The sequence below is a fragment of the Mytilus californianus genome, unplaced genomic scaffold (genome assembly GCF_021869535.1).
Source record: "Mytilus californianus isolate M0D057914Y unplaced genomic scaffold, xbMytCali1.0.p SCAF_3, whole genome shotgun sequence".
Lineage (NCBI taxonomy): Eukaryota > Metazoa > Mollusca > Bivalvia > Mytilida > Mytilidae > Mytilus > Mytilus californianus.
This window is the reverse complement of record NW_026262679.1, coordinates 76,063,973-76,076,944: the sequence shown is the minus strand read 5'-3', so window position 1 is coordinate 76,076,944 and position 12,972 is coordinate 76,063,973. Positions and strand designations below refer to the sequence as shown.

The window sequence follows — 12,972 nt, the reverse complement described above, 5'->3', positions numbered from 1 at the left end:
AAAGTAAATTCAAAATTGCAACTATTATGAATATACTGTTTACGCATAGATATATATGTTTTGTCGAAAAAGCTTAGGCGTGCTGTTTCTGGTGGTGGAAGCGGCAGCGTCAAATAAAGGAAACAGTAGTATAACGCTGTTTCATAATCATAATTCGATTAAGCGAAAACAAATCCAGGTTATAAACTAAAACCGAGGGAAACACATCAACTATAAGAGGAAAACAACGGAACAACAGAAACACTGAACTGCAATAAAAACAAACGCTAACATACATAGAAACGGACTATTTGACAACAACAGCCATATTCCTGACTTGGTACAGGACATTCTAAGAAAAAAATTGTGGGTTGAACCCGGTTTTATGGATAGCAAAACCTCCCGCTTATATGGCAATGTTAAAAATACCGCTAAAATGAAAACACTATGTGACAGGAATACAATATAAAAAAAAATGCAAGAACACTCAGGACAGAGAAATACATAAATAAATAAATATAATCGTACAATGTATATTACAACATGTAAACCGCAGAATAACAACGGGCACCTCCAATGAATTTACGACAGTACACCAGGACACCACAAACAACAGTTTGAGATTATGGGGAACCACTCATGGTTCGTTAAATGATATTTGGTATAAGTCTTGGCATTTCTCATTTCTATGGAGATATTTGGTATTCGATTGTATAAGCATTTGCAAGTCTCATTTCCGTAGGGATTATATGACCCCGTTCCCTCATCATGGTTCATTGACTTTGAAACTGTTGCATAGTTTACATGTTAAAAGTTTTGTGTTTTGGTTACTTTAAAGGAAACCATTTATGATAAGTCAATTTTATTCGGTATGCAGTTTTAAAAATATTGGTATTCCTCATTTCCATGGAATTTATTTGACTCGGTCATGTTTCAATGACTTTGAATGATTTGCAAAGGTTACGTGTTAAAATATTGCCATTTTAATTCAAATTATACAGAAGAATTCTTATTTGAAACATTTTACCATATTTTCACGGTATCGTCACCTTATGCATGACGAGCGTTATATGTTATTCGGTGTCATTAAACTTTTCTAAACATATTTGCGACTAAACGTACCAGATATTGAAAATTATGAAGTACAAGCTAAATATTTGGTCTAAAATCTGAAGGTCTACAACAGCGATTTAGTGAAGAGGTTAATCCTTGTTTATTGTTTAATTACTGTTACCTTCAAAAGACAAATCACTCTGTAAATCTCAGAAGGAAATATCAGAAGTCAATATAGGAAACTATGTTTCAAAACTCTCCTTTGGTTTGAATTTGAGTTTCCCGAACATTTCGACTTTTTCCTTTTTCTTTCGCAGGGCAATATAAACAGTACATCACAGAATGGATTAATGATGATGAAACCTTTGTTATAACAAGGGCAACAGAATCGTCGTTAAAACAAATATTGATCGATAATTGTGTTGTTGTTACTGGAAGCTCAGGCAATGGAAAATCTTCTATCATCCACCATGTAGCTTTACAATTACAGAAAAGATACGGATATGAAATAATACCATTTATAACAGGACCTTCAGACATCGTTCACTACCATGATACGACTAAGAAACAAGTTTTTGTTGCAGATGATGTGTGTGGTAAAGAATTGATTAATTTACAAACAGTTCAAATTTGGAAAGATTATTCTGAAAAATTAGGCAAAATATTTCAAACTGACGACAGCCACACAGATACGGCTTCATCCAATCAAATGACATCTTCGAAATTACTTATTTCATGTCGACTTCACGTGTACAAAGATTTCCGATTACAACGTGTGAAATTGTTTACAAAACAAGAATGTAACTTGCTATCACCAAATCTGTGCCTACTGCCGGTTGAGAGATTGATGATGATAAAGCATTACCTTTCAGATGAAACGATTGATCAAATTAGGTATTTAATAGAACTGTTTGATTTCTTCCCCCTGCTGTGTAAATTTTCAAAAAACAAAACATCCGAAGAATTGATAAACCTGTTTTCTGTCCCATTTGACAATATTAAAAAAGACATTTCTGACATTGTTTTTTCGCAAGAGGATGTACAATACTGTGTTATTGTTCTTTGCGTCATATTTGACGAAACGTTCAATGTTGAATGGCTGAGATTAAAATCGGCACCAAAAAAAAATAGATTGATAATTAAAGATATTGTTAAAGAATTTGATATTGACTTAGATATAGAAAAATCAAGAAAGCGGTTGAAAGATGGTTTTTCTATATTAGAAGGGACTTACTTAAAGAGGAGAGGAACAGAGTACAGAATACTGCATGATAGAATATATGATGTCGCAGCTGTTGTCTGTGGACAAAATCTCCAAGAATGTGTCCTTAAGCATGCTTCTATCTCATTTGTACGAGATAGATATATATTCGAATCAATGCAGAGTGACTTGGTAGATAACATAATCGTTCTTTCAAAAGACATGGAGGATGACTATTTCGAACGATTGGTTAATGATTTGAAACTTAAGAATGTGCAAAGCATCTTACACAATAAACAACTAGTGCATGAGTCATTTAGACGAAAATTAATGCAATATCTTACAAAAAATCTTCAAGAAGTCAAATTTCTTTTTGAGCAAATGGTGACGCTCTGTGTTTCTGAAGAAGAGGAAACTGATTACGGAAGCAAATTTGTAGAAATGACAACGCCTTTGATAGAAGCATCAGCAGAGGGTTTTCTAGATATAGTACAATTTTTGGTCGATATCAATTGTAGTGTTCATCAATTAGATAGTTTCGATAGGTCTCCTTTACTTGTTGCATGCTATTATGGACATATGAATATAGTTAAATTGTTACTGAATATCAATGTGGATGTTCAGCAGCGTGACAAGTATGGGCAGACACCTTTGTACACTGCTGTCAATGCGGATTATTTAGATATTGTGAATCTATTACTTAATAACAACGCACATGTCGATCAATGTAACAATGATGCAGAATCGCCCTTATTTTTAGCTTGTGAGGAAGGATATACAAGAATAGTGAAAATCTTAATAGAAAATAGTGCTGATGTTGCTCTGTGTAACATGTTGGGTCAGTCACCTTTGTATGTAGCTTGTAAAAACGGACATGCTAATATTGTCCAGCTTCTACTTAAAACCAGTGCTAATCCAAATCAGAGTGACTGGGCCGGTCAATCACCACTGCATATGGCAAGTAACAACGGACATACAGACATAGTGAAACTTTTAATTAAGTATAATGCAAATATCTTTCAGTTTGATATCGAAGGTCAGTCACCATTACATATGGCATGTAGACATGCTCATATACAAATAATGAACCTCTTCTTGGAGGCTGATGATACCTTAACTAAATTTGAAGAAAAAAAGAAATTACTATTGCATATTGCTTGTCAAGGAGGGTATGTAGATGCAGTGAAACTGTTATTGAAAAAGAAAGCTGATGTATCGAAACGTTTACCAAACGGGGAGTCATCTTTGTTTGTGGCTTGTAAATGGGGTCGTATCGATGCAGCACAACTGTTGCTAGATCACGATGCTAACGTTTCACAGTGTAACAAAGGAAAGCGGTCGCCATTGTTTGAAGCTTGTCATAGAGGACACATTTCTGTAGTGAAGTTATTACTAAAATATAAGGCGGATGTCTCCAAATGTGACACGAAAGGGAGGTCCCCTCTGTTTATGGCTTGTAAAATGGGATATACAGATATAGTAAAACTGTTAATAGAAAACGATGCTGAAGTCGATCAAAGTGACAAGAATAGACGGCCCCCCTTGTTAGTGGCATGTGAAGGAGGACATACAGATATTGTTGATTTGTTATTACAAAATAATGCTGTCGTTTCTAAATGTGACAAGTTCAGCCAGTCACCATTGTATGTTGCCTGTGATTGTGGATATGTTGATATCGTAAAATTATTGCTTGCAAGTAACAATGATTCTTCTCAATGTAACACATTTTGACGGTCACCATTGATTGTGGCGTGTAAAGGAGGAGACAAAGCTATAGTGGAAATGTTACTGAATAATAAAGCTGATGTCTCACAATGCGATAACCGTGAACGGACACCGTTACACATTGCTTGTGAATATGGACATGTTGACATAATACAAATGTTATTACAGAGCAAGGCCAATATCTCGAAAGCCAACATAGATGGCGAATCACCACTATACGTTGCTTGTAGAGAAGGAAAGACTAATGTAGTAAATATTTTACTGGAAAAAAATGCTGGTATATCGCAATGTGACAATTTTGGACAGTCGCCGCTGTATGTGTCATGCAAAGTTGGACATGAAGATATAGTAAAGATTTTACTTGAACACAATGCGGATTATGAACAGTGCGATGAAAATGGGGAGTCGCCATTGTACGTGAGTTGTGCAGGAGGATATGAAAACATAGTGAAACTTTTATTGAAATACAACCCTGATGTCTCCAAGTGTAACAAGCAAAGTCAGTCGCCATTGTTCGTGACTTGCATAGATGGGCACACAGATATAGTGATACAATTGTTGGAGAAAAATGATGACGTCTCGCAGTGCAATGCGAATGGATGGTCTGCATTACATGTGGCATGTGATGGAGGACATACAAATATAGTTAAAATATTGCTTGAAAAGAATTCAAATGTAAATTTATGTAATAACGCAGGCGAAACACCATTAGATCTTGCTCGTAAGTTCGAACGCTTAGATATAGTGAGGCTATTTGAAAGTCTTCAACGTTTCTATTAAGTTTTGGATTTTTCAAATAATTTTGGCCTTTCGCATCAGTGAAAACTAACACATTAATTGCCGAAATGCGCATCTGGTGCAGTAAGTTTGGTATCGTAAACGTAACGATATGATAATAAGTTAACGTTGATTATGTTATGCATTCAAGTTCAGAAAATTTATTGGACAGTGTTATTAAAAATGTTTTGCTTCATGAAGGAAGCTTTTAAACTCAAATCGGAAATCCAAGACAAGAAAAATGAAAAAGAACAGATCTACAGTATAGAGATTGTGACCTCAAGTAACAGTTTTCAACTCGTGATGAAAACAAATAAAATTGGTACGTCACATTCGAGGCAAGGAGACAGGTTGTGGTTAGGAGAATTGGAACATATCCGTCGTCATCTGTGAAACCGATGGTGTCCATAAAGTTTTCAAAGGAATGATTTCAACTTCACCACTTGGAACATAGAATATGCAGCAACCAAATGAGACCAAAACACGTTAAACATGCTGAGCAAGAAAAGTAACATGAGGGGAAGCATACCTGTAAAGTCAAAAGAGGGGCATGTACTAACTAATAAGAAGGAACAATTAGCGAGATGGGAAAGGCACTTTCAATAGATTTTAAGCTGGCCATTTTTCGTGGCGACTCCCCTGTTAGTACTAACAGATATTCAACCTGGAGATGTTGTTGATATGAATATCTAACAACCAACCATAGAAGAGTTAATAAAGAGTATAAGGGCACTCGGTAATGGTAAAGCTCCTGGTATAGAAAACATGCAAGCTGAACTATTAAAAGCTGATGTAGGAACAATAGCAAAAGTCTTTTGTCATCTTCTACAATTTAGTATTCAAAGTGATTTGGAACAGGGAAAAAAACCCACAGACTGGCAACAGGGAATTATAATCAAACTCTCTAAAAAAGGAAATTTAAAAGACTGTGACAACTGAAGAGGTATAATCTTACTGTCTCTGGGAAAGTCCTCTGTAGAAAACAAATCTAATAGAATAAGAGATGCTATTGACAACATTCTACGGAAAGAACAAGCTGTAGATGTTGAGGCTGTATCAATCAAATGTTCATCCTGTAAAATAAAGTAGAACAGTGCATTTAATGGAACAGTCCCCTATTTATCACCTTTATCGACTACAAAAGGGCGTTTTCCATCGAGAAACCTTAAAAGAGATCATGGCAAATTATGGAATTCCAAGTAAAATCATCAGAATGGTGCAAACATTGTATGATGACTTCAGTTGTGCAGTTGAAACATTCGGAAGGATTCCACATTAAATCTGTACTGGGTATAGACTGGACAATGAAAGGAACAACACAGAAAATGCGTGGTATTAACTGGAGAAGATAAGGCGTAACAGAAGATCTTGATTTTGCAGATGGTATAGCTCTCCTGTCAGCAACAAGGACGTATTTGCATACAAAACATGATATACAAAGGATAGCTGCAACAACTGGATTAAAAATAAACAGGAAAAAAAGTAAAATAATGTGTGTAAAGGTAAACAACATCCAGCCTATTACGAAAGAATAAAGTTGGTGGGCAGTTTCACATACATCGGAGCAGTTATAGATACCAGCGACTATCCAACAGCCGACATAACTAATAAAATAAAAAAGCAAGATCAGCATTTTACAAGCTAAGAAAACTATGGGTATCAAACCAATACAGTAGGAACACCAAAATGAAAATTTATAAAAGCAATGTAATATCAGTGATGTTATATGTAGCAAAATGTTGGAAGATACACAAGAGCGATGGAGACAAACTTCAAAAACTTGCGTAGAATCTTTAGGATATTTTCGCCAGCTACGATTTCCAACACAAAACTGCTGTAAAGAGCCAACATGTGTAGCTTCTGAACACCATTTAGACCAGGAGATGGAGTTGGATAGGTCACATCCCGAGGATGGTCCCATGGAACGATTGGCAATTCGCTTTGACGTGGACACCACCAGGAAAGAGAAATGTAGGAAGACCAAAGGAAACTTGGAGACGAATGATAGACAAAAAAGAACAGACATTGAATGGAAGACATGTAGAGAAGTATAGCAACAAGCAGCAGACATACTCAGATGGAAGGCTTCAGTTCGCGCCCTATGCGACACATAGCGCTTACGGGAATTCTAAGTTGAGCTTGGAACTCTAGTTTTAAATGCTTTCTTATAAGCAGCAACCTTTTTTCACAACTTTTAAATCGTAATATTCACGAAAAGGCAATACTTTTATATAGAAAGTTCAAGGGACAAGAGCAGACCGGCGTACTCGAAATTTTAGATGAGGAAAATAGGTATATCTTGGGAAATTGTAACATGCTAAGGAATATTTGGAATACTCCAAAAAATGGTGACTTGAAAGAGCTTTAGATTTTTTATGCACCTGATTTTTCCAAATTTTTTTATTATCAATATGCAGCAAAGATTATATTTTTTTAAATTTCAGTTTCACAAGCTTCTAATGCAATTATCTTGATAATAATGAAAATAAAATATTTGTATATTGCTAATAACACAGTTTACTGTTGCCTCCGATTTATATTAAAAGGGGCATTAGCTACGAGATATGAAAAAGATTAAAATATGATTTTTTTTTTGTTCAATCATGAATGAATACGAAATACTGAAATAATATTTCGCTTTTAGCAGCTAGTTTGGTTCAATTTTGTCAAAATAGTAAAGAAATATCGCTGATAAATTATTCACTTGCAAGTGAATAATTCGACATCATTGAATCCGTATTCATGTGAACTTCAAATTAACCCCTTAGCTAGAGATGTGAAACGCATGAACTAGGCGTGTTCAGCTATTAAAAAGAAAAGAATGTCAACATTGAAAGTGAAACAAGGGTAAACCATTTGGTTGACTGATTCGATCCACAAATACTCATTCTTATACAGGTAAAAACAATTATTAACATATCGTTTTATAATATTAAATCAAACAGACCTAGATAAATCAAACCGCACGAGTTCGTTATCTATTTATATCTTTATTTGTGTTTAAATCAGGTTATATGACCATCGGCATTATTCGGAATTCACATCGATGGTTAATAAGATGTCGTCTAGACTAAATTACACACGAAATGTTGATACACGTTATCGAATTCATGCATCGTAAATTGTTTATTTTAGACTTTTTATTATTTGGATATACGTTTTAGTATGTTATAAGTCGAATATGAGAATTTGAGTAAAATCGGTGAACTTGAATTTGACAGCTAATGCCCTTCTAAACTAAACATTGGTTTATAGTGTTTATTTAATTGTCAAAAGTGTTTCACCTATCGGAAAATCTTGTATTATTGCATGTTAAACACATTTTTATGAAAAATTCTGTTGAAGATATTTCTTGTCCAAATGGAAAGAAACTTTGTTCATTAAATACTGAAATGTCTGCAGTTTCTTGCAATGATTATGAAAACCATTTATGGTTTATGATTTTAGGGAATTTATTATATAAAGACCGATGGCTTAAAAGGAAAAAATAAAACTTAATTTCAATACTTGAATACAAATAATGATTTCTCGGTAATTTATTTCATTATAAGCTAAAAAAAAAAAAACTGTACACATTTATGAGCTAAACATTAAAAAAATTTCATCAAAGCCGGACCTCAAATTATTTTTTGACAATGTTTTAAAAGAAATTATTTATATGAAATTATAGGGGAATTTCCTGAAGGTGAAACACTTTTGACCTAAGACTGTATATTTAGTCATTGCAGTTTTGCACCAAAAGCAAAACTGTTATAGGGTTTAACGTGTAAAATTTAAGTATGGTAATGTATTCTTATTTGTAATGTATTGTGAAAAAAATATGTATTTGTCTGTGATATGTACAAAAATGAATATATATGGTATTTTTTCATAATATTTAAAAGGCCCAAATAGCAGTGAAAATATTTCTTCTAATTTTTCATAATTTGGTTGTACTGATTATGAAGTTTAAATCTTTATTTCATTTCTAAATGTTCTCATTTTGTATGAAGATTTATTTTTGAATATATTTTTTTCATTTTAACATTTAAATAATTACTATTGATTAAGTGATATAGCTATGGAACAGAATGTCATGTAAGTGCAAAAATATTGAATTTTGATTAATTAATGACCTTACATATTTATTAAGGTGCTTTTTGGATAACATTTTACATCACTCATGTATGAATTTTGTTAAATGAACCTGCCACCCATGACATGGTTATGATTAATTGACTAAACTAGTAAACAGGGAGAACGAAAATGTACCTTTTGGTTGGTGAAAACTCAAGAAAGTCTATAGTGCCAGAGGCGGATTTAGGGTGGGGGAGCAGGGTGCCCCCCCTCTTAGTGGGAAAAATTTGGTTGATTATTCAGTGAATCACTGAAGCATGACTAAGCGGGCCCCCTCTTATGGCAGTCAGTGGGCCCCCTTATGAAAATTTCTGGATCCGCCACTGAGTGTATTGTGAAAATTTTAGTTTTTATCGGCCACGTTTGATTGATAATTTCAAGAATTAACATCTATATATTTAGATTTGTCTCTCTGTTTTATCTCGGTTAAGTTTTTAAATTATATTTAAATGTCTTGTTTATAGTGTAATGAAAAAAAGATATCACTTATGTGTGTTTGTACATAAACATGAAATATATCGTTACTTTTTATTTTTTTAATAAAATATTTGTAATTTTTTGTATGTGGATTTGCACCTATAAGTCTGATTAAAGGTTTCAAATCAAACATTCATTCGCATGATTTCAGTTGATTACTGAAACATCAGCATATTTTGATTGACTTAGGAGCTTACTTTCCATTGAACTCGGTTAATCTTGTTGCATTTCAAAAACGATATTTAAGTTTATGTTTTAACTAAGTGACAACGATGTGTTCTTACTTTATGAAGAACCACATTGACTCCTACAACAAATACAGCGAATATGATAACATCAAAAGGCTGATTTTTTTATATGCGACAAATTTGTTGAGTTGATTGATATTTCAGCAGACAGTCGGTATTCCGATACTTACTAATTGTACACCACTACTGACCAACTGGTTGTTTGTGCTCATATGAACCAGAATTCATACAGAACCTTCTCAAAGACAAAAGAAAAAAAAACATCTTGCAAAGTTCTTCAATTTCTCTTCCTAATATATTGATGATGTCCTGTCACTCAATAACCCACATTGAATGCTTACATCTCATATATCCTAATAAACTTGAGTAATGATATTACCGAAAGTAGGTCTACTTCATATCTTTATTTTGTCCTCGATATTGACACAGATGGACGACTTCAAACTAAAATCTTTGTCACCAAGGAGGAGGAGGAGGCATAATATATCTGTATCAGTTCAATTCCAAATCCTCCGTCGTCTGGGGTCTATTATAAAAACCGAGATACAACGATCAAACTGCACTTCAAACTTGTTTCATTAAGTTCACGCATCGAGATTGGAAAACAACTGCCACATTCCTGACTTGGTACACATATTTACTTTGTAGAAAATGGTGGATTAAACCTGGTTTTATAGCTAACTAAGCTTCTCACTTGTATGACAGTCGCATAAAAATTCCATTATATTGACAACAATATGTGAACAAAACAAACAGACATAATAGGTAAAAACAAGGATACAGCAGTCAAAACTGTGTTATAATCTCACTCGCTATAAAAACAAACAAATATGTCAACAAAGAAAACACAATGAGTGCACACGCTGAAATGTCTCTCTTGCTTTACTGACCATTGATTTTATGTTGAAAGTCTTAAAAATAAGGTTTTACTATAAGCATTACAGAAACTCAACATTTTTAGAAATCTATGACAATGAGGTCGAGGTCAGATAAATTTTGTCAGACAGACATCTTACAATTTTTGTATTCACCAAATATAGTTGACCTATTGTGTATGCTAATTGAAAAACAGACCAAAACACAAAAACTTAACATTGACCAATGAACCATTAAAATGAGGTCAAGGTCAGATGAACCCTGCCAGACAGACATGTACACCTTACAATCTTTCCATACACCAAATATAGTTGACCTACTGCTTATAGAATTTGAGAAACGAATCTAATCACGTAACTTTAACCTTGATTCACTGATCCATGAAATGAGGTCGATGTCAGGTGAACTCTGTCTGACGGACATGTAAACGTTGCAAGGAACCCATATACCAAATATAGTTATCCTATTACTCATAATAAGTGAGGAATTCACATGACAAAAAAAATCAAATTTTTTCAAGCAGTCGCTTAACCATGAAAATGAGGTCAAGGACAATGGACATATGATTGATGGAAACTTCGTAACATAAGGTATCTGCATACAAGATATGAAGCATCCAGTTCTTCTACCTTCAGAAATATAAAGCTTTATACAAATAGTTTACGCCGCCGCCGCCGCCGCCGACGGATAGTAATACCTATGTCTCGCATACTGCGACTGTCGTCGCAGGCGAGACAAAAATGTCATATAAACAAAGCACATACGCGAAAAAGAAAGACAAGAATACACAAAATTACCATAGCACAATATCACAATGGCGGGATGTATATACCGAGCCACTTCAAAAGGATATTACCAAAAATGGACTAAACAGTAAAAGTTAATAAGACAAGTGAGAGGTTTAGCTAGCTATAAAACCAGGTTTTCTACATCAGAAAATGCCTGTACCAAGTCAGGAATATGGCATTTGTTATTCATTCGTTTGATGTGTTTGAGCTTTTGATTTTGCCATTTAATTAGTACTTTCCGTTTTGAATTTTCCTCGGGGTTCGGTATTTTTGTTATTTTACTTTTTACAGACAAATAAAAGAACACTTTAACACGTAATTAAAAAGATAAACAACGTCAGTACCTAGAATCTATACTTCACAAGAACATCATGTATCATTTGTGAAGTTGAAACGGAATATTTAACAACAAGGTCTTGATATCTTCCGATGAACCTTTTCAGAAAAAGGACGAGCCGTTCTTTGACAGAACCCTGGTTCATCAACTTTTTGCTCAGACACTGGTAACGTTTTATAAAGTCTGAGTAGCAGCTGCAAGCTCTTGAATACCGAATGAGATGGGAAATGTATATTCCAGATGAAGATGAAGTTGGTATATTGCTACTAAGGTGGGGGAAATTAATTATTTCAAAATTAAAATCGTCTCGTTTGTTATAGATTCTGGTACTGAGATGACCGCTTATGTCAAATTCGAGGTATAAGTCTAAAAATTTGGCGGAGGAAGCCTTGTTTGTTGTTTCTTTAATTTCTAGTTCTGGAGGATATATTAATGTAACCCATTCAGAAAAGTTTGGATTGTCAATGGAAAGAACATCATCAATATATCTGAATGTGAAATTAAATGATCCGGCTACTTTGATCTTCTTGTTTTGACAAGTGTCTGAAGGAACTCCGACTCTTATGAAAATAAGAAAGGGTTGGCAAAGAGAGGCGCACAGTTCGTTCCCATAGGAATGCCGACAACTTGTTGAAACTGTCTACCTCCAAATTCAACAGATATGTTGTCAATAAGAAACATCAGCATACTGATCACTTGTTCCTCTGTGTAGCATGTTTTACCTATTGTTCCCTATTAACAAAATATGCCGTATGGTATCCCAAAGTAATAAATTTATAGCATATGCTTCCATTTTTATATTGAAAAGCATTGTGGATTATTTCTTTAAGAAGATTTTTCAATTTCACATCGGGAATAGTGGTATACAGGGTTGAAAAATCAAAAGGTTTGATAGAATTAATTTCAGAGAAACATCGAGTTTTGAAATTATCCAGAAGTTCTTTAGAGTTTTTTAGAAATTGAAACCACATCTGGTTAATACCACTGCGCTAGTCAACAGTTTCACAATATTTCTGAAGAACCTCTTTCACTGCGGACAGAATTTTTGTCAATCTAATGGAAAATTCCTTTGTAGAACATGCAGAGGACATGGGGTATGATCGCCAATTAGATAACTATCTACCATAAAAGCAATTATAGGTCACCATTTAGCCTTCGACAATGAGAAAAGCGCATAGTGTATAGGTAGCTATAAAAGGCCCCGGAAGAAAATGTGAAACAATTCAAACGAGAAAACTAACGGTCTAATTTATACAATACAATTTACGAAAAACAAATATGACAGACATGAACCAACAAAAACTACTGAATTACAGGCTCGTGACTTGGGACAGATACATAGAGAATATGGCGGGTTCAACATGTTTCTGTGCGCTCAAACCTCCCCTTTACCTG

General features: G+C 34.2%; 1 protein-coding gene across 2 annotated transcripts in view; it reads left to right on the top strand.

The window, feature by feature from the left end:
• LOC127733240 (uncharacterized) overlaps positions 1-9,410 on the top strand; it is a 36,695-nt gene extending 27,285 nt beyond the window's left edge. For both annotated transcript variants that reach the window (XM_052242556.1, XM_052242557.1), the window contains one exon: positions 1,350-9,410. In XM_052242556.1, coding sequence (XP_052098516.1) covers positions 1,350-3,964 — 2,615 coding nt within the window. In that variant the 3' untranslated portion in view covers positions 3,965-9,410. The remainder of the gene's footprint in view (positions 1-1,349) is intronic.
• The last annotated feature ends 3,562 nt before the right edge of the window (positions 9,411-12,972 follow it).